The sequence below is a fragment of the Podarcis filfolensis genome (assembly GCF_964270895.1).
Source record: "Podarcis filfolensis genome assembly, chromosome: 10".
Classification (NCBI taxonomy): Eukaryota; Metazoa; Chordata; class Lepidosauria; order Squamata; family Lacertidae; genus Podarcis; species Podarcis filfolensis.
Window position 1 is genome coordinate 1,361,654 of NC_139612.1, and position 22,726 is coordinate 1,384,379.

Below are 22,726 nucleotides of genomic sequence, written 5' to 3' on the forward strand. Positions count from 1 at the left end.
TGTCCAGTACAGGGGTCCCCAAACTTTTTAAACGGGGCCGGTTCACTGTCCCTCAGACACTGTTAGGGGCTGGACTATAATTTGAAAAAAATATGAATGAATTCCTATGCACGCTGCACATATTTTATTTGTAGTGCACAAAAAAACAGGAAAAACAATACAATATTTAAAATGAAGAACCATTTTAATCAACATAAACTTTAAGCATTTCAATGGGAAGTATGGACCTGCTTTTGGCTAATGAGATGGTCAATATCGCTAATCCTCGTTCCTACAACCCAGCCTACACATGGATCTCCCTCACCCCCATGGCCCAGTCTACATGCAGGCCTTCCATGCCCCCATCCCCACAACCCAGCTTATACACGTCTCCCTAACCCCCACCCACGACCCCCAGCTTGCACGCCTGTCCTCCAACCCCAAATCCCCATGCGCTAGCCTGCCTGCGCACGTTTCCCTACCCCCGATCCCCATGGTGCAGCCAGTCTGCGTGTCGCCCATCCTCATGACTCACTGCGGGGGCAAATGCAGGGCCACCCCTCCTCTGGAAGGCGCAGTCGACAAAGACAGCATTCTTGCCCATGCAGAATATATTTCCACCTTCGGCATGTGCGGAGGAACAAGGTGAGCTTGCGGAGAGGGCAGCACCTCCTTGGATGGGCTGGATCTGACCATCACTGACTTGCCTGCGCACGCCTCTCCCTCACTTCCTTTCCAGGGCATGGCCACCTGTCCTATAGCATGGGAATGCAGCTGATTGCAAAAGGATTCCCCCGCCCCGCCCGTTTTCCCTTGAATCTCCCCCACCTCACCACCCCCGCTTCCTGACCTGGTTTTCTGGCGATTGGGGGCCCCAGGCAAGGCAGCAAGGCAATTGGAGGTGGGCCCACTCCTCACTGAGCAAGTCTACTGACCCCTTCCCTCTGCTTGTTGCTTTCCGCCTCCGCCTCGCCCCCTTCATAGCGTCCACAAGCAGGCTGGACAATTAGGTGTTAGTGGGTGGGGAAGTCTATAAGGCAGCCGGAGGTGAAACAGAATGGGATCGTGTCCATTTCAGCTCCCCGAGAGCTCAGTCTCTTGCTGGCGCTGCACAGCACCCACCCCTGCGCCCGACCAACTTCCCAGCCTGGCTGCTGATCCGTGTCAGGTCAGACCCTGATTAGCTGCTCTCCCTGTGCAAAGGTCAGAGGGTGCAGGGTTTCTGTTGAGGCAGGTGATTAGCTGTGGGAGGAGCTTATCAGAGCTTGCAGGGCAGCAGCAGAAGAAGGAGCAAAAAGGGTTTTCTTGTGTGTGTGTTTCTTTGTGGCTGATTAGCTGCTCTCCCTGTGCAAAGGTCAGAGGGGGCAGGCTTTCTGTTGAGGCAGGTGATTAGCTGTGGGAGGAGCTTATCAGAGCTTGCAGGGCAGCGGCGTGCGCAGTTTGATCCATCTTTTAGATTTAGGGGAGCTAGTCTCAAATGTTTGTTGGGGGAGACCTAGGTTTTTTTTGGGGGGGGAGTTATTTGTCCCGTCTTCACGCTTTTTATGATGGAGGTCCGCTGTAGCCACCCCCAATGACACGTTCTCAAGATGGAGGGGGAGGGAACAGCTGCAGTCGCCTGCGGTTCCTGCGCAATGTTTGCCATCCTGCCAAAGGTTGCAGGCAGCTTTACCTGCAGCAATTGCATGTTGATTGCCCTCTTAGAAGACAAAGTCCATCAACTGGAGGAACGTGTAGCTACGCTCCAAAGAATTAGAGAGCTGGAGCTCTTCTTGGAAGCAACAGAGCACACCGTCTCCACCAAGGAGGAGACAGGGGACTCCCCTGAGAAGGAGGCTAGTTCACCAACACAGGAGCCAGATATATGGAGAAACGTGACTCAAAGAAGTAGGAGGCCCAGGGTTCGCTCTGATTGTTTAGAAATACACAATCGCTTTGAGGTCCTCTCCCCTAGCATGGAAGACGAAGAGCAGACTCCATTTGAGGATCTCTCCCTTATTACAGTCGATCAGGTATATGAAGACGAGCAGCAAAGTCAGTCCTCAGGGAATGTGCAGGCAACCTTGGAACGGACAGCTCACGGAAGAACCCCAACCAAACCTAAGAGGAGGCGTGTAGTGGTGATAGGGGATTCCCTACTGAGGGGAACAGAAGCAGTGATCTGTGGGCCTGACAAGATGTCTCGGGAAGTGTGCTGTCTCCCCGGGGCTAAGATCCAAGATGTAACTGAACGACTGCAAGGAATCATAAAACCCACTGACAAATACCCCTTCCTCTTGGTTCATGTGGGAACCAATGACACTGCAAGCAATAGCCTCCAGAAGATCAAAAGAGGCTACGAGGCTCTGGGCAGGAAATTGAAGCAATTAAATGCACAAATTGTCATCTCATCAGTCCTCCCAGTTGAACGACGTGGCCCAGGGAGAGAGGGAAAAATAGTGGAAGTGAACAGCTGGCTTCGCAAATGGTGTAAACAGGAACGGTTTGGATTCTTAGATCACGGACTGCAGTTTCTTGAAGATGGACTTCTGGCAAGCGATGGGCTGCACCTCACAAAGGTTGGGAGGAATGTTTTTGCCAAAAATCTCAGAAACCTCATCAGGAGGGCTTTAAACTGACTAATGTGGGGGAGGGAGACAGTGCTCCTGAAGGTAGGAGTCTATTAATTGATGAAGATGATCATCCAAATGTCATAGACCAAATGGAGCAAACAGCACGCAGACCTAGGGGTGGGAGGAAAAAATCCTTAAATAAGAGACACGGGGAAATGATTAATGGACTTCAATGTCTGTACACTAATGCGCAAATCATGGGAAATAAACAAGATGAGCTTGAGCTCTTGGTACAGCAATCTAAATATGACATAATAGGCATCACTGAAACCTGGTGGGATAAGTCCCACGATTGGAATGTAATAATGGAGGGATACAATCTATTTCAGAGAAACAGACCAGACAAGAAAGGAGATCCAAGATTTAGAACCTCAGAGCCAAAGTGAGAGCATTTGGGTCAAAATTAAGGGAGAGAAGGAGAGAAGAATAACAGTGACCTCATTGTGGGAGTTTACTATAGATCCCCAAGCCAAACGGAGGACATAGATGATGCCTTCCTGGAACAGATGGCCAAGCATGCAAAAGGAAGGGAGATAGTAGTAATTACCCGGATATTTGTTGGATGTCAAACTCAGCCAAGAGCATAAGGTCAAACAGATTCCTCACTGGCCTTGCAGACAACTTCATTGTCCAGAAAGTGGGAGAAGCAACAAGAGGAACAGCCATTTTAGATCTGGTCCTAACCAATGTTGATGACCTGGTTAGTGGGGTAGAAGTGGAAGGATCATTAGGCGCAAGTGATCATGCTCTTCTGAAGTTTACTATACAGCGGAAAGGAGCAGCCAAGCATACTAGGACTCAATTTCTTGACTTTAAGAAAGCCGACTTCATAAAACTTAGGGAAGTGCTGGGTGAGATCCCATGGACAGTAATACTAAAAGGAAAGGGAGTTCATGATGGCTGGGAGTTTGTTAAGAGGGAGATAGTAAAAGCACAACTTCAGGCAATACCAATGAGACGGAAACATGGAAGGTGCCTAAAGAAGCCAGGGTGGCTATCTAAAGAACTTTTAACTGAGTTAAGATTAAAAAAGGATGTGTACAAAAAATGGAAAAGGGGGAAACCACCAAAGAGGAATTCAAACAAATAGCCAGCACGTGTAGACACAAAGTCAGAAAAGCTAAAGCACAGAATGAACTCAGGCTTGCTAGAGAGGTTAAAAGCAACAAAAAAGGCTTTTATGGGTATGTTCGTAGCAAAAGGAAGAACAAAGAAACAGTGGGGTCACTCAGAGGAGAAGATGGTGAAATGCAAACAGGGGACACAGAAAGGGCTGAACTCCTCAATGCCTTCTTTGCCTCAGTCTTCTCCGATAAAGAAAACAATGCCCAACCTGAAGAATTTGGAGCAAATGATTCAGCAGAGGAAACACAGCCCAGAATAACTAAGGAGATAGTACAAGAATACTTGGCTAGTCTAGATGTATTCAAGTCTCCAGGGCCAGATGAACTGCATCCAAGAGTATTAAAAGAACTGGCAGATGTGATTTCAGAACCACTGGCAGTCATCTTTGAGAATTCCTGGAGAACAGGCAAAGTCCCGGCAGACTGGAGGAGGGCAAATGTTGTCCCTATTTTCAAAAAGGGGAAAAGAGAGGACCCAAATAATTACCGCCCAGTCAGTCTGACATCAATACCAGGGAAGATTCTGGAGCAGATCATTAAGCAAACAGTCTGTGAGCACCTAGAAAGGAATGCTGTGATCACCAATAGTCAGCATGGATTTCTGAAAAATAAGTCATGTCAGACTAACCTGATCTCGTTTTTTGACAGAATTACAAGCCTGGTAGATGAAGGGAACGCAGTGGGTGTGGCCTACCTTGATTTCAGCAAGGCATTTGACAAGGTGCCCCATGATATTCTTGTAAAGAAGCTGGTAAAATGTGGTCTTGACTATGCTACCACTCAGTGGATTTGTAACTGGCTGACTGACCGAACCCAAAGTGTGCTCATCAATGGTTCCTCTTCATCCTGGAGAAGAGTGACTAGTGGGGTGCCACAGGGTTCTGTCTTGGGCCCGGTCTTATTCAACATCTTTATCAACGACTTGGATGATGGACTCAAGGGCATCCTGATCAAATTTGCAGATGACACCAAACTGGGAGGGGTGGCTAACACCCCAGAGGACAGGATCACACTTCAAAACGACCTTGACAGATTAGAGAACTGGGCCAAAACAAGCAAGACGAATTTTAACAGGGAGAAATGTAAAGTATTGCACTTGGGCAAAAAAAATGAGAGGCACAAATACAAGATGGGTGACACCTGGCTTGAGAGCAGTACATGTGAAAAGGATCTAGGAGTCTTGGTTGACCACAAACTTGACATGAGCCAACAGTGTGATGCGGCAGCTAAAAAAGCCAATGCAATTCTGGGCTGCATCAATAGGAGTATAGCATCTAGATCAAGGGAAATAATAGTGCCACTGTATTCTGCTCTGGTCAGACCTCACCTGGAGTACTGTGTCCAGTTCTGGGCACCACAGTTCAAGAAGGACACTGACAAACTGGAACGTGTCCAGAGGAGGGCAACCAAAATGGTCAAAGGCCTGGAAACGATGCCTTATGAGGAACGGCTAAGGGAGCTGGGCATGTTTAGCCTGGAGAAGAGGAGGTTAAGGGGTGATATGATAGCCATGTTCAAATATATAAAAGGATGTCACATAGAGGAGGGAGAAAGGTTGTTTTCTGCTGCTCCAGAGAAGCGGACACGGAGCAATGGATCCAAACTACAAGAAAGAAGATTCCACCTAAGCATTAGGAAGAACTTCCTGACAGTAAGAGCTGTTTGACAGTGGAATTTGCTGCCAAGGAGTGTGGTAGAGTCTCCTTCTTTGGAGGTCTTTAAGCAGAGGCTTGACAACCATATGTCAGGAGTGCTCTGATGGTGTTTCCTGCTTGGCAGGGGGTTGGACTCGATGGCCCTTGTGGTCTCTTCCAACTCTATGATTCTATGATTATAAAGGAAGGAGGAAAATGGAAAATGAAACCCTATGAAGAAGTGAAAGAGTATGTGTATGATTGGTTGCATTATTATCAGGTTAACGAAATGTTTAAAAAGGACTTAAAAGAAAGAGGTTATGATGGAAAAGAATCGAAATTTCAAATAGAAATAATAAACAATGAAAAAAAAATTTGTCCAAGATGTATAAAATCTTGCTAGAATGGTATAGAAAAGGAAGTTAAATCGGTTATGATACACTGGGCCAGAGATTTGGGTTATAATATACAGTTTAACGATTGGATAAAACTGTGGAATGAAAATATAAAATTTACGGCATGTACTGCGTTAAAGGAAAATGTTATGAAAATGATTTATAGATGGTACATCACACCTGTGAAACTGGCAAAAATGTATAAAACATGTAATAAGTGTTGGAAATGTAAAGAAAAAGCAGGAACATTTTATCATATGTGGTGGGATTGTAAGAAGGTGAAGGGCTTCTGGGAAATGATATATAATGAGATGAAAAAGATGTTGAAATATACGTTTGTTAAGAAACCAGAGGCTTTTCTTCTAGGAATAGTAGGAAATGAAATAAATAGAATGGACTGTAAACTTTTCCAATATGCAGTAACACCAGCGAGAATATTATTGGCCCAAAAATGGAAACAGGAACAACTGCCGACGCTCGCAGAATGGAGAATGAAACTGATGGAGTATGCTGAACTGGACAAACTAACAGGAAAGATCAGATATATACAAGATCAAAAGTTCACTGAAGACTGGGGAAAATTTTCAGACTATCTGAAATGTGTATGTGATGAGCAAATAACGCTAGTGGGATTTCAAGAAGTTCTGTAAATGATAGAGGACTATTGTATTGATGAAAACTAAGTGTGTGAAGGTTTATAAAATGCAATATAAAATTAGGAAATGCGTATTTAAAAATTTGAATAATGGATGATTGTCAGAGAGGTTGAAGGAAGTCTAAAAGAGAAAATATGTGATAAATTTAGATTGGATACTATAAATGTATGTTGGAAAATTTAATAAAAAAATTCAATAATAAAAAAAAAATATTGCTAGATGATGTTGATGATAAAAATAAAAATATAATTTATCTTCCTCAGCCACTCTGGGCGGCTCCCAACAGAAAATAAAAAACACAATAAAACATCAAACATTAAAAACTTCCCTAACCAGGGTTGCCTTCAGGGTTGTCTTCTAAAAGTCAGATAGTTGTTTATTTCCTTGACATCTGATGGGAGGACGTTCCACAGGGTGGGCGCCACTACCAAGAAGGCCCTCTGCCTGGTTCTCTGTAACCTCACTTCTCGCAGGGAGGGAACCGCCAGAAGGCCCTCAGAGCTGGATCTCAATGTCTGGGCTGAACGATGGGGGTGGAGACACCCCTTCAGGTATACTGGGCCAAGGCCATTTAGGGTTTTAAAGGTCAGCACCAACACTTTGAATTGTGCTCGGAAACGTACTGGGAGCCAATGTTGGTTTTCAGGACCGGTGTTATATGGTCTCGGTGGCCACTCCCAGTTACCAGTCTAGCTGCAGCATTCTGGATTAGTGGTAGTTTCTGGGTCACCTTCAAAGGTGGCCCCACGTAGAGCACATTGCAGTAGTCCAAGCAGGAGATAACTAGAGCATGCACCACTCTGGCGAGACAGTCTGTGGGCACGTAAGGTCTCAGCCTGCGTACCGGACTGAGCTGGTAGACACAGAATTGACGTGTGCCTCCATTGACAGCTGTGAGTCCAAAATGACTCCGGGGCTGTGCACCTGGTCCTTCAAGGGCACATTTACCCCATTGAGGACCAGGGAGTCCCCCACACCTGCCCGCCCCATCCCCCGAAAACAGGACTTCTGTCTTGTCAGGATTCAACCTCAATCTGTTAGCCGCCATCTATTCTCCAACCACCTCCAGACACTCACTCAGGACCTTCAGAGCCTTCACTGATTTAAATTAGAGGTTGAGCTGGGTATCATCTGCATACTGATGAACTTTCAGCCCAACCCCCCCTCTTTCAGTGGGCCTGGGAAGGCTCCCTCACAGAGGGATGCATTCACCACCCCACAGAGTCCATCACCCAGTACTTCCCAGCTTGCTTTTATGAGCCAGGATGGGCAAGGATCAAGGAGACAGGTGGTTGGTTTCACTCGTCCAAGCAGCCTGTCCACATCCTCGGAGGTAACAGATTGGAATTGATCCCATGCAACTTGACTAGACAGGACTCTAGCACTCTCCCGCCCTCGCCCTCCAGGAAAACATCCGTCATGACCTGAAGCAGCTTGGCCAGGGAATCCTTTGTGCAGCGTGGAGGTTGGTACACCAAAAGGAATCCTGTACTTGCCCCTATTGCCCAACTTCCAGAACATGCACTATGTCTTCTCAATAGGGTGCCTGGTGTAAGCTAATGACTTCCTAAAAATTACTGCAAACCCCCCTCCCCACCCACATGACCTGTGCAGAAGAGAAACCTGGTGGACATGCAGCGGCAAGAACAGGCCCATCTGCTTCATTCAACCAAATCTCTGTTACACATGTCATGTCAAGTCCTCCATCCACGATAAAGTCATGGATGGCAGTGGTCTTGTGAATCATTGACCTGGCATTGCACAGCAGCAACTTCAGGTCATGTGGGTCTCCCTTGCTGATTCCAATATCCTTCTGGTCAAGACCAGACCCGGAGGCAGGGATAGTCCTCCAATAACGACTAAACCTGCCTCCTCGGTAATGACATGGTCTGGTCCTAGTGTAACTCCTCTTATTCGTGATCACTGAGATCAGGTGTCCCAGTGCATCCCACCCCATGTGGAACTTGCCCCAGTCATTCTGTTGGCTGGGGTCCACTTCCAGGCAGCCCTGACCCTCTCCCTTCAAGAACCAAATTTGTTGATGTTGTTTAGTCATGTCCGACTCTTCGTGATCCCCTGGACCAGAGCACGCCAGGCCTTCCTGTCTTCCACTGCTTCCCGCAGTTTGGTCAAACTCATGTTCGTACCTTCGAGAACACTGTCCAACCATCTGGTCCTCGTCCCCTTCTCCTTGTGCCCTCAATCTTTCCCAACATCAGGGTCTTTTCCTTCTTTTTTAAAAAAATAATTTTTATTAAATTTTCCATTTTAACAATCCAATCAAATCACATTAAGTATTCCAAATTATACAAATACATATCATATAGTCCAAATATTCTGCCAAATTATATTTTTTGGGGGGAGGGGCTTCCCATGCTTCAAGTTCAGTGGGGTTCTAATCATCTTATGTTTCTACTGCCTTGAGTTTCCAATAGTTCCTTCTTTAAATCTTCCTGTTGTTATCCTTCCTTCCCAACATCAGGGTCTTTTTCCAGGGACCAAATACAAACTATAGAAAACAATAGAAACTAATTTAAAAAAAACCCAAAACAAAACACAATTCACAGTTATACTGAAAATTAAACTAATCCCCAGCCCCAACTAATCGTTTAATTCACCCCCAACATAGCAAAAACCAGACCATAAAACTGTAATTTAAAATGCCACAAATTAAAAACTATTTTAAAACATTTTAAAACATTTAAAAGCATTTTTGACATTTGTCTCAACCCCAGAGTTTTTCCAGTGAGTCTGGGCTGTTCAGCACTCTCAGCCGGGCAATCTTGCTGAACCTTGTTTGTTTGTTCTGAAGTATTGGCAATCGTTCAAGGCCACCAAAGGAATGTTCAAAGGAAGGTACGGATAGGAATTGGAGAAACATTGTGGTTGGAACTGTAGAACTTCCTTGTCCATTCAACATCTCTGTAAGTGATCTTTGATACTGGAGCTTCCATCTGCCTGAGTAGACGGTCATAACTGTGCACGGACTGATGCTCTTTTGTGTGGCTTCCGCCCCTTAGAATCCTGAGCATCCCAGTTTTCATTTAAAAGGAAGAAATCTGTTGTGGCAGCAGAGATAAGTTTAAATGATGTGTGCTGGCAAAACTTTGGCATAGTCATGAACACTGGGAAGAGTGGCCTGCCTACCCACGTTCTAAATGATGTAGAAATCTGCCTGCCAAAGCCTCTAAAATGGTTTAGACAGGCAAACTGCATACAGCTGTTTTAACACTTTGGACTTCATCAAGCTGAAGACGGAGACCTTTCACACCAAAGGGTCAAAATTTGCTAGCCGCTGATTCTTTTTGTGACCAAATTGGTTTTATCTTTTCTTTAAATTGTTTTTATTAAGGATTTTCTTGGGTTACAATAGTATGAACATTGTCTCTACTTTCATATCATAAAGTCCTTTCTATTGATCAGTTATGTTTGATGTGAGACTTTAATGTTGTATACAGTATAAGGAGAGGGGGGAGAGCGGAGGGAGAAGCAGGCAGTAGTCTGCATGGTGAAAGTGTGAGGTTTTTGTGTCAGCATCACATGGGTAGGCTTTCTTTCTATTCATGTATTTGTTTTCTTTGGCGTAAGAGAGGTTGGGGCCTGTGATTGCTTGCTTTCAGCTGACTGCAGCGAGATTTGTTTGCATGTGTGAGGGGCAGGAGGAGTTGTTGTGTCAAGGTAGCCATGTCAATCTGTATGGCTGTATGGTGGGTTGTTGTCTTGTTGGGCTGTGTATGTAATAAAGGAGAGCCACATCCTCTTTTATTTGTCCTCGTGTTAGTTTCAGTTTGTGGGTTAGCTTTATCTTGTTTTACCAGTACAACAGGGATCCAAAATGTGGACTTTGCCTGATTTATTTAAGTGACAGCACCCTTTCACGTCTAGTACATGCATGCATGGAAAGACTGCAAAAGACAGTGGCTTGCCGTTTTGTGATATAGGCAAGAATTGTCTCGCTAGATCAGGCTGAAGCCACAATATTCTGCCTCCAGCAGTGTCCAGTCAGATACTTTAAGAACAGGGGCAGCCAGGGTAGTGCCCTCAGGATTTTGTGGCCTGCAGCTCCCATTCGCCTCTGCCAGCATGCTAAATGGTCAGTCGTGATAGGAGTTGAAGTCCACAACGTTTGGAAGGCATCCCTGTGGAAGTTCTCTTAATAAGCCTGGCTCACAGGTAGCAGCCACCCCTCACTGTTTGGTATTAGCACCTGCTATCCAGATGCTATTTAGCTGTCATGGCTCATAGACACCAATAGGTCAATCTTCCATAAGTCAACCTCCACATATGTTTTAATTGTTAATGTGTGGTTTCCTGACCTCCTTAACCAGCCTTGCTTCCACCCCACCAGATCAGATAGCCATTGTGTTAATGAACGGAACCCCACATGAAAATTAGCGAAAGCATGTGGGTCAACATTTCATTTAAAAGGCTTTCTTCATGTTGTCCTATATAAATAGATTTATATTTTGCTTCTGCCATTTTTCTTCTGCAGGGTAGAGTGTGGTTAATTGATTTTAATCCATTTGGCGAGGTAACAGATTCTCTACTATTTATGTGGGAGGAGCTGAGGTCTGGAAATGGTTTGAAAGATGACGAAAGTGAAGGTGGAGCCATGGAACAGGTAACAGATGGGGGGGAACACATGGAATGTGACTGGCTTCTGCATATGTACCTAGATGCAAGGATTCATTATGCTGTGTTCATACATCTGTGGAAGATATTGTATCTTGTTTAAATGAATACATGGACTTTCCATTGATTTTGAACTGCAGAGATAATAAGTGCTACTGGGCAGAGTCTGTTTTCTGCTCATAGGTTTGCTTTTCAAAGTGATTCATCTATCCGCAAGCATCCTCTGGCAGGGCCATCTTGCTGCATTACCAGTTCCAGGTGTATGCGCTGATGGGACTGTTGCTGTTGTTTAGCCGTTTAGTCGTGTCCGACTCTTCGTGACCCCATGGACCAGAGCACACCAGGCACTCCTGTCTTCCACTGCCTCCCGTAGTTTGGTCAAACTCATGCTGGTAGCTTTGAGAGCACTATCCAACCATCTCGTCCTCTGTCCCTTCTCCTTGGGCCCTCCATCTCTCCCAACATCAGGTTCTTTTCCAGGGAGTCTTTTCATCTCATGAGGTGGCCAAAGTCTTGGAGTCTCAGCTTCAGGATCTGTCCTTCCAGTGAGCACTCAGGGCTGATTTCCTTCAGAATGGATAGATCTTCCTGCAGTCCATGGGACTCTCAAGAGTCTCCTCCAGCACCATAATTCAAAAGCATCAATTCTTCGGCGATCAGCCTTCTTTATGGTCCAGCTCTCACTTCCATACATCACCACTGGGAAAACCATAGCTTTAACTCTACGGACCTTTGTCGGCAAGGTGATATCTCTGCTTTTTAAGATGCTGTCTAGGTTTGTTATTGCTTTTCTCCCAAGAAGCAGGCGTCTTTTAATTTTGTGGTTGTCACCATCTGCTATGATCATGGAGCCCAAGAAAGTAAAATCTCTCACTGCCTCCATTTCTTCCCCTTCTATTTGCCAGGAGGTGATGGGACCAGTGGCCATGATCTTGTTTTTTTTTTATGTTGCGCTTCAGACCATATTTTGCGCTCTCCTCTTTCACCCTCATTAAAAGGTTTTTTTAATTCCTCCTCACTTTCTGCCATCAAGGTTGTGTCATCTGCATATCTGAGGTTGTTGATATTTCTTCTGGCAATGTTAATTCCGGCTAGGGATTCATACAGCCCAGCCTTTCGCATGATGAATTCTGCATACAAGTTAAATAAGCAGGGAGACAATATACAGCCTTGTTGTACTCCTTTCCCAATTTTGAACCAATCAGTTGTTCCATATCTAGTTCTAACTGTAGTTTCTTGTCCCACATGGAGATTTCTCAGGAGACAGATGAGGTGATCAGGCACTCCCATTTTTTTAAGAACTTGCCATAGTTTGCTGTGGTCGACACAGTCAAAGGCTTTTGCCTAGTCAATGAAGCAGAAGTAGATGTCTTTCTGGAACTCTCTAGCTTTCTCCATAATCCAGCGCATGTGTGCAATTTGGTCTCTGGTTCCTCTGCCCCTTCTAAATCCAGCTTGCACTTCTGGCAGTTCTCGGTCCACATACTGCTTAAGCCTGCCTTGTAGAATTTTAAGCATAACCTTGCTAGCATGTGAAATGAGTGCAATTGTGCGGTAGTTGGAGCATTCTTTGGCACTGCCCTTCTTTGGGATTGGGATGTAGACTGATCTTCTCCAATCCTCTGGCCACTGCTGAGTTTTCCAAACTTGCTGGCATATTGAGTGTAGCACCTTAACAGCATCATCTTTTAGAATTTTAAATAGTTCAGCTGGAATATCATCACTTCCACTGGCCTTGTTATTTGCAGTGCTTTCTAAGGCCCATTGGCCTCACTCTCCAGGATGTCTGGCTCAAGGTCAGCAACCACACTACCTGGGGTATATGAGCCATCCCTATCTTTCTGGTATAATTCCTCTGTGTATTCTTGCCACCTCCTTGCTATTTTTTGGAAATCTGCATTCAATTTCCTGTATCTTTCACTATCTCCCTCACTTTTTGCTTGCCTTCTCTCCCCCGCCATTTGTAAGGCCTCGTTGGACAGCCACTTTGCTTTCTTGCATTTCCTTTTCATTGGAATGGTTTTCGTTGCTGCCTCCTGTATAATGTTGCGAGCCTCCATCCATAGTTCTTCAGGCACCCTGTCCACCAAATCTAAATCCTTAAACCTGTTCCTCACTTCCACAGTGTATTCATAAGGGATTTGATTTAGATTGTATCTTACCGGCCCAGTGGTTTTTCCTACTTTCTTCAGTTTAAGCTTGAATTTTGCTATAAGAAGCTGATGATCTGAGCCACAGTCAGCTCTAGGTCTTGTTTTTGCTGACTGTATAGAGCTTCTCCATCTTTGGCTGCAGAGAATATAATCAATCTGATTTCGATGCTGCCCATCTGGTGGTGTTCATGTGTAGAGTCGTCTTTTGTATTGTTGGAAAAGTGTGTTTGTGATGACCAGCTTGTTCTCTTGACAGAATTCTATTAGCCTTTGCCCTGCTTCGTTTTGATCCCCATGGCCAAACTTGCCAGTTGTTCCTTTTATCTCTTGATTCCCTACTTTAGCATTCCAATCTCCTATAATGAGAAAAACATCCTTCTTTGGTGTCACTTCTATAAGGTGTTGTAAGTCTTCATAGAATTGGTCAATTTCAGTTTCTTCAGCACCAGTGGTTGGTGCATAAACTTGGATTACTGTGACATTAAAAGGTCTGCCTTGGATTCATATCGAGATCATTCTATCATTTTTGAGATTGCATCCCGGTACAGCTTTCACCACTCTTTTGTTGACTATGAGGGCCACTCCATTTCTTTTACGGGATTCTTGCCCGCAGTAGTAGATATGATGGTCATCCGAACTGAATTCGCCCATTCCTGTCTATTTTAGTTCACTGATGCCCAGGATGTCAATATTTATTCTTGCCACCTCATTTTTGACCACATCCAGCTTACCCAGGTTCATGGTTCTTACATTCCAGGTTCCTATGCAATATTTTTCTTTACAGCATTAGACTTTCCTTTCACTTCCAGGCATATCCACAACTGAGCGTCCTTTCGGCTTTGGCCCAGCCGCTTCATCAGCTCTGAATCTACTTGTACTTGTCCTCCGCTCTTCCTCAGTAGCATGTTGGACTTCTTCCGACCTGAGGGGCTCATCTTCCAGCGTCATAACTTTATATGCCTGTTGTCTTTGTCCATGGAGTTTTCGTGGCAGGGATACTGGAGTGGCTTGCCGGTTCCTCCTCCAGGTGGATCACGTTTGGTCAAAACTCTCCACTATGACCTGTCCATCTTGGGTGGCCCTGCACGGCATAGCTCATAGCTTCTCCGAGTTATTCTAGCCCCTTCGCCACGGCAAGGCAGTGATCCATGAAGGGGGCTGATGGGACTACTGATTCGTTAATGTAGAGATGTAGAGATGGCCCACTTCCCTTGGTATCCAAGAAATGGAAATCTATTTGTATTCTGATGTCTACTCAGCAGTAAGGGTGTCAATTAATGGGGTGCATGCATATACAAAACCTAAAGGTCCAAGTATTGTTAGTGTGTTATATCTGTGTGTCTACCTACATTTTTTTAAAAAATCCTTGCAAATGAAGCTGATCTTTTTTTGCCACTTCTTCATTCACAATTTAGTAGGTTCACTTCCAGCCAAATAAAATGGGCCCTTGATCTTTCATTCCCACTGCTACATTTTGAGCAGCTGGAGTTGTGAGGGAGTATCTTTCATAAATTTCCTTTTTGAACTTCTGCATATATACACTGGTGTTCTGGACTTCGGGGAGCTGGAAATGAAAGGCAAGATTAATCTGAAGAAGGCCTTCCTGGTGACAGCTCTGCTTTCCAAGTTGCTCGTCACCCAGAGCTTTTTTGCACTTTCCAGGCAAAACAAAAGCCTCTACATGTAACATCAGTCTTCAAGCATCACCTTTATGCATGAACTTTCTCACTGTACATTTAACAGTCTTCTGTTTCTTAGTGGATGCTTCTTTTATAATATCGGGTCTTCTAACGGAACTGTTGATATTTCCAGTTCCATTTTATTTTATCAGTATTTGAGAGCTTATGTAGCAAGAGTACTGATTCCCACTAATAGCAAAAAGGGGCAACTGAAGGCCCCTAGGCCAAGACCACCTTCACCCAGCTTGCCAAACAAAGGGCAACAGAGGCTGTGGAGGCAGCTGCATTTATGTAATAGAACCTGCCAGCAGGCCACCTCAGTGAACTCCATTCTTCCAATGGCCCTCCTGGAAATTCAGTTGTTTTTGTCCTTCAGAAATGTCTAATTCTTCTACAATATTTTGAGGCTTTTTCCTAATACAGTGTACATTTGGAAAATACAATTTAAAATGTGTATTAAAAAGCCATTGATAAAGTAGAAATACCAAGTGAGTGATCCTTCCCAATGTGATCCTTTTGAGGCTTTTTTTTGGGGGGGGGTCAAATATTTGAAATATACTGCGCTAATTAGGTACACACAATGGTGATTTCAAATTGACATCTCTTGCTTATTGCCTCCGCTTATTAGGACTATCCATCATTCCGTTGTACAAACAGCAACCTTACTGTTCAACCTAGCCCGTATCTCAGCTACAGGCTGCCCAAAGATTTTGTAGACCTTTCCACTGGGGAAGATGTTCACAAATTAATTGACCTGCTCAAACTGGTAAGTAAGTTTCCTAACTGAGGAGCATATCTTTAAGTTTCTAAGGTAACTGCAAACAGGCACTTATTTGGTTCAGAGGTTAGTTCACATCTGTATGTGTCATTTTATTTCTCATGATGGTCTCCTTCCCACCTGATGAGCTGGGAGGACAGACTCTTGTAAAGCTTGTCATATTAGATAATACAATGGTTTTGTTGGTGGAGGTCGATCTGTTGAGGTTATTTGTAGACTAATTTCCACATGGTGCTCAGTGATCAAGTGATGTGAGACTCAATCAAAATTGTTTTCAGCTCTTTTATTTTTTACAGCACCGTATTGGCCCGAATACAAGACGCACGTGCAAATAAGCCACACCTTTAAAATTCAAGGCTTATTTGCGGATGCAGCCCGCCTCCTGGCACTCCAGGCACAACCTCCCCAAGCCGGCGCCGGGGGAGGCTTGGGAGTAGTGGGCGGGTGGGCTGCGCGCCACTGCCACGCACTCCCGGGCTGCTCTCGGGGTGGGGGGCATGTGGTAAGGTCACGAATATAAGCCGCACTTTAACTTTTCACAGCCCGAATTTGGGGAAAAAGTGCGGCTTATATTTGGACCAATAAGGTATATCAGTTTCTAGGTGAATTTTTATATTTCATCATATATTTGGTAAACTCTTACAGGGTCTCTCTGTTTTCATTTAGATTCTGCCTTTCCTGGTCTTTTTAGTACTGGTTGCTTGGTGTAATAAGGGACAAGAGTCATTTTGTGTAGAGGGAAGAATTTTGGCAAGCCCAACTTCTCCAACCCAGTTGCTGCAGTGATGTTGGGTACCTTGACATTTTAAATTTAAGTTCACAATCCAAAAGTAGATCCTAAGCTCTGGACAGACTTTATTTTTATCTCTCCAGCACTTTTAACTGAATTGTGCCATCCATTGTTTCCAAACTTTTTTTTAAAAAAAACCATGATGATCAGGAAAAATGACAAATGCAAATATTTAGTCACTATATACCATCTTTGTATATAGGAGTCATATAGGTTTTAGTAGCCCATTTCAATAAAGGGATACATATTTAGTACCCACAATTTGCTGGCTTTTTTGTAGCCAGGAATGGAGTCTTTAAATGCCTACTTAAATGATTATGAATATATTAAGGCTACATTTCAGAGCAACAGATCTGAAGTGGTGTTCATTAAGCTGCTGCAAAGGCACATTTCCTTACATAAGGAGGGCCTTACTGGACAGAGTCAAGCCCATCACATCCAGCATTCTGTTTCCTCCTGTCTCTGGCTGGAGGCCTTTGCAAGGTCACAAGCGTAGTTTGAAAGGGACAGCCCTCCCCTCTTGATTGTCTCCAGCCTCAAGTATATGTCTCAAGTATAAGCTTATCAGAGCTTGCAGGGCAGCAGCAGAAGAAGGAGCAAAAAGGGTTTTCTTGTGTGTGTGTTTCTTTGTGGCTGATTAGCTGCTCTCCCTGTGCAAAGGTCAGAGGGGGCAGGCTTTCTGTTGAGGCAGGTGATTAGCTGTGGGAGGAGCTTATCAGAGCTTGCAGGGCAGCGGCGTGCGCAGTTTGATCCATCTTTTAGATTTAGGGGAGCTAGTCTCAAATGTTTGTTGGGGGAGACCTAGGTTTTTTGGGGGGGAGTTATTTGTCCCGTCTTCACGCTTTTTATGATGGAGGTCCGCTGTAGCCACCCCCAATGACATGTTCTCAAGATGGAGGGGGAGGGAACAGCTGCAGTCGCCTGCGGTTCCTGCGCAATGTTTGCCATCCTGCCAAAGGTTGCAGGCAGCTTTACCTGCAGCAATTGCATGTTGATTGCCCTCTTAGAAGACAAAGTCCATCAACTGGAGGAACGTGTAGCTACGCTCCAAAGAATTAGAGAGCTGGAGCTCTTCTTGGAAGCAACAGAGCACACCGTCTCCACCAAGGAGGAGACAGGGGACTCCCCTGAGAAGGAGGCTAGTTCACCAACACAGGAGCCAGATATATGGAGAAACGTGACTCAAAGAAGTAGGAGGCCCAGGGTTCGCTCTGATTGTTTAGAAATACACAATCGCTTTGAGGTCCTCTCCCCTAGCATGGAAGACGAAGAGCAGACTCCATTTGAGGATCTCTCCCTCATTACAGTCGATCAGGTATATGAAGACGAGCAGCAAAGTCAGTCCTCAGGGAATGTGCAGGCAACCTTGGAACGGACAGCTCACGGAAGAACCCCGACCAAACCTAAGAGGAGGCGTGTAGTGGTGATAGGGGATTCCCTACTGAGGGGAACAGAAGCAGTGATCTGTGGGCCTGACAAGATGTCTCGCGAAGTGTGCTGTCTCCCCGGGGCTAAGATCCAAGATGTAACTGAACGACTGCAAGGAATCATAAAACCCACTGACAAATACCCCTTCCTCTTGGTTCATGTGGGAACCAATGACACTGCAAGCAATAGCCTCCAGAAGATCAAAAGAGACTACGAGGCTCTGGGCAGGAAATTGAAGCAATTAAATGCACAAATTGTCATCTCATCAGTCCTCCCAGTTGAACGACGTGGCCCAGGGAGAGAGGGAAAAATAGTGGAAGTGAACAGCTGGCTTCGCAAATGGTGTAAACAGGAACGGTTTGGATTCTTAGATCACGGACTGCAGTTTCTTGAAGATGGACTTCTGGCAAGCGATGGGCTGCACCTCACAAAGGTTGGGAGGAATGTTTTTGCCAAAAATCTCAGAAACCTCATCAGGAGGGCTTTATTATTTTTTTTTAAGATATTTATTGAAGTTTCCAAAAAATGGAGAAAAAACAAAAGAAAAATTAAAGGAAAAAAACCACACATAGAATTTACATTCCTTACTTTCAATAACATATTTCCCTAGCTTCCCCACACCTCCCCTTCTTGTATTCCAGTTCCAATTTTTAGTTCAGCAAGTTCTTATCCCCAAATTTTACCTTATCATATTTAATTCATTTTAGTTAACCAATTTTAACATAAACCTCAGTCTTTATACATCAGTACTTATTCTTAAAATCTTTTTCTAAAGTCGACCCCAATTCCCTTCCACGAATTCCCCATTTTTATATAAGTAGCAAAACAGAATAAAAAGAAACAAAGTATAATTGTACACCCTTTGGATTTCCGAAGCCCCACTCCCCGCCTTTCCCGGTTTCGAACCCCAACAAATGTCCATCAGTCTATCTGCTGTCAGCCTGGTGACCTCACGTCCGAGGCTCTTAATTCTCTCTCAATTCCTCTCTGCCGGGTTTTTTGATAGTCCTTTGTATTGGACACCAAATCTTGGAGAAGCTCTGTCCCAATAAGGTCCATGTTTCTTCCAGCCAGACCTCCATATTTAAAAGTGTAGCCCAAATCTTGTTTCTTACTTCTTTTAAGTCCAAATGTCCCAAAAACTCCAGCTTCCACTTTAGTCAAGTTTGTAATCCATAGGTCTTCAGATCTCCACATGAGGAGATCTCTCCAATCCTCATTCTTCAATTCAAACCAGATTTTCATCACCCCGTTCTTATTTTCCGTTATATCCATCTTAACAGGCCTCTGGCTCTCCTTAATCATCTGCGGCCTTGTAGCTCCTCCTTCCTTTCCCTCCAAATCATCATATATCTCTTTCCCCACTTTCTCAAATTTCTCAGATTTCTTTTCTTGTTCAGCTGCAGAGATTTTTAGTTCAGCTACAAAAACTTTTTGTTCAAATGCAAAGACTTGAGTCAAGTCCCTTCCAGATTCAGTAAATTTATTTACTGTTTCATTCAATGTTGTGACATTTGTAGCCAAAACATTACTTTGTTCTTGTAACTTTCCCAAGAGAAAGAAAACCCTCTCCAGTTCAGTCAGTATTTTTCCACTTGCAGCCATTCTTGTAATGTCCCAGAACCCCCTCTAGAGGAGTTCTGGTTACTTAGTATTCCTTGCAGTTCCAACCCAAAAGTCAAATTAGCTTTTTCTTCTTTGTTTTCAACGATTTATTACCAGATTGTAACAAATATAACCAGCAAAGACAACAGAAACAAAGTTCTCCCTTTTTTTTCCAGCTTTGACAGCTAGTTTGACAGCTGTCAAAATCTTCTATGTCTCTTCAACAGGCTCTCTCACGGATCGCTCCCGGGTCCTGGGGGGGGGGGGTGACAGTTCTGCTCTCAAAGTTAACTCTTATCCTCCAGCAAAATCGCTTATATTGCCAAAACGTGAAATTAATTACTAAAGAATTAATTACTAAAGAAGAAGGTGTTCTCTCAACCTTAGTTATCTAGTCCTTGCTTTAAGATGTTTACAAGGCGGGGAGACGGACTTCCTCTTTGCGCCTTCCCCGATCGTGCCTAATCCAAAAGAAAATTTTTGCCTCTTATAAGTCCAATTTCCGTATTACTCACGGGTTGTTACTTTTAGTCCAAATGTTCAAAGGAAGAAGTCAGCGCTCTCCGACCATGGCATGCGGCTTCACTCCGTAGGGGAAGCAGTCGACTCTCAGCACCGCGCCGCTCCCCGTCCCCCGTTCCGAAGCCTTTAAAAAGGCTCCTTCGCGGGTCGGGGGGCGCAAATGGTGCCCGCCGAGTCACCAGGTCCACAGGCTTCAGCGCCTGTGGTTTCTGAGGGTCCGCGCATCGCCGCCGCGGCAGGACCCGTCCCCTACTGACCCGATTCCCTCCGGAGCTCGGAGGGAATCCGCCATTAGGCGATGGCGCTAACCCGGAAGTCTCCATCAGGAGTGCTTTAAACTGACTAATGTGGGGGAGGGAGACAGTGCTCCTGAAGGTAGGAGTCTATCAATTGATGAAGATGATCATCCAAATGTCATAGACCAAATGGAGCAAACAGCACGCAGACCTAGGGGTGGGAGGAAAAAATCCTTAAATAAGAGACACGGGGGAATGATTAATGGACTTCAATGTCTGTACACTAATGCGCAAATCATGGGAAATAAACAAGATGAGCTTGAGCTCTTGGTACAGCAATCTAAATATGACATAATAGGCATCACTGAAACCTGGTGGGATAAGTCCCACGATTGGAATGTAATAATGGAGGGATACAATCTATTTCAGAGAAACAGACCAGACAAGAAAGGAGATCCAAGATTTAGAACCTCAGAGCCAAAGTGAGAGCATTTGGGTCAAAATTAAGGGAGAGAAGGAGAGAAGAATAACAGTGACCTCATTGTGGGAGTTTACTATAGATCCCCAAGCCAAACGGAGGACATAGATGATGCCTTCCTGGAACAGATGGCCAAGCATGCAAAAGGAAGGGAGATAGTAGTAATTACCCGGATATTTGTTGGATGTCAAACTCAGCCAAGAGCATAAGGTCAAACAGATTCCTCACTGGCCTTGCAGACAACTTCATTGTCCAGAAAGTGGGAGAAGCAACAAGAGGAACAGCCATTTTAGATCTGGTCCTAACCAATGTTGATGACCTGGTTAGTGGGGTAGAAGTGGAAGGATCATTAGGCGCAAGTGATCATGCTCTTCTGAAGTTTACTATACAGCGGAAAGGAGCAGCCAAGCATACTAGGACTCAATTTCTTGACTTTAAGAAAGCCGACTTCATAAAATTTAGGGAAGTGCTGGGTGAGATCCCATGGACAGTAATACTAAAAGGAAAGGGAGTTCATGATGGCTGGGAGTTTGTTAAGAGGGAGATAGTAAAAGCACAACTTCAGGCAATACCAATGAGACGGAAACATGGAAGGTCCCTAAAGAAGCCAGGGTGGCTATCTAAAGAACTTTTAACTGAGTTAAGATTAAAAAAGGATGTGTACAAAAAATGGAAAAGGGGGGAAACCACCAAAGAGGAATTCAAACAAATAGCCAGCACGTGTAGACACAAAGTCAGAAAAGCTAAAGCACAGAATGAACTCAGGCTTGCTAGAGAGGTTAAAAGCAACAAAAAGGCTTTTATGGGTATGTTCGTAGCAAAAGGAAGAACAAAGAAACAGTGGGGTCACTCAGAGGAGAAGATGGTGAAATGCAAACAGGGGACACAGAAAGGGCTGAACTCCTCAATGCCTTCTTTGCCTCAGTCTTCTCCGATAAAGAAAACAATGCCCAACCTGAAGAATTTGGAGCAAATGATTCAGCAGAGGAAACACAGCCCAGAATAACTAAGGAGATAGTACAAGAATACTTGGCTAGTCTAGATGTATTCAAGTCTCCAGGGCCAGATGAACTGCATCCAAGAGTATTAAAAGAACTGGCAGATGTGATTTCAGAACCACTGGCAGTCATCTTTGAGAATTCCTGGAGAACAGGCAAAGTCACGGCAGACTGGAGGAGGGCAAATGCTGTGAAAATGATCTAGGAGTCTTGGTTGACCACAAACTTGACATGAGCCAACAGTGTGACGCGGCAGCTAAAAAAGCCAATGCAATTCTGGGCTGCATCAATAGGAGTATAGCATCTAGATCAAGGGAAGTAATAGTGCCACTGTATTCTGCTCTGGTCAGACCTCACCTGGAGTACTGTGTCCAGTTCTGGGCACCACAGTTCAAGAAGGACACTGACAAACTGGAACGTGTCCAGAGGAGGGCAACCAAAATGGTCAAAGGCCTGGAAACGATGCCTTATGAGGAACGGCTAAGGGAGCTGGGCATGTTTAGCCTGGAGAAGAGGAGGTTAAGGGGTGATATGATAGCCATGTTCAAATATATAAAAGGATGTCACATAGAGGAGGGAGAAAGGTTGTTTTCTGCTGCTCCAGAGAAGCGGACACGGAGCAATGGATCCAAACTACAAGAAAGAAGATTCCACCTAAACATTAGGAAGAACTTCCTGACAGTAAGAGCTGTTCGACAGTGGAATTTGCTGCCAAGGAGTGTGGTGGAGTCTCCTTCTTTGGAGGTCTTTAAGCAGAGGCTTGACAACCATATGTCAGGAGTGCTCTGGTGGTGTTTCCTGCTTGGCAGGGGGTTGGACTCGATGGCCCTTGTGGTCTCTTCCAACTCTATGATTCTATGATTCTATGAAAAACTTTTTACTCTTCCCCACCACTTTCTCCCCTTGTACAGCATTGTTACTTCATGGCTGCGAATTAAAAAGTAGAAACTATATTACTTAATCACATTAGAGAAACACTTTAGATTTTCCTTAGAGGTGAATGTGATTTGAAGGAGGGTTCACCTAC

General features: G+C 44.6%; 3 protein-coding genes across 12 annotated transcripts in view; all 3 read left to right on the forward strand.

Moving 5' to 3' along the window:
- The window catches only part of DHTKD1 (dehydrogenase E1 and transketolase domain containing 1), a 118,608-nt gene extending 98,062 nt beyond the window's left edge, over positions 1-20,546 (forward strand). For both annotated transcript variants that reach the window (XR_014539385.1, XR_014539386.1), the window contains exon 18: positions 20,367-20,546. The gene's annotated coding sequence lies outside the window, so the exon portion shown is untranslated. The remainder of the gene's footprint in view (positions 1-20,366) is intronic.
- CDC123 (cell division cycle 123) overlaps positions 1-22,726 on the forward strand; it is a 49,846-nt gene that overhangs the window by 22,911 nt on the left and 4,209 nt on the right. For 6 of the 9 annotated variants that reach the window (XM_083575333.1, XM_083575337.1, XM_083575335.1 and 3 more), the window contains 2 exons: positions 10,893-11,021; positions 15,493-15,630. In XM_083575333.1, coding sequence (XP_083431459.1) covers positions 10,893-11,021; positions 15,493-15,630 — 267 coding nt within the window. Of the gene's footprint in view, positions 1-10,892; positions 13,230-13,452; positions 15,631-22,726 lie in introns of all 9 variants that reach the window. The other 3 variants (XM_083575339.1, XM_083575336.1, XR_014539409.1) reach the window with 2 other exon arrangements.
- LOC310744047 (uncharacterized protein) lies at positions 1,162-22,637 on the forward strand (the record flags this gene model as incomplete). The annotated part of the gene is made up of 3 exons (XM_083574792.1): positions 1,162-1,410; positions 17,015-18,341; positions 22,611-22,637. Exons 2-3 carry the CDS (start codon positions 17,325-17,327, stop codon positions 22,635-22,637), a joined length of 1,044 nt encoding a protein of 347 aa, XP_083430918.1. The 5' UTR covers positions 1,162-1,410; positions 17,015-17,324.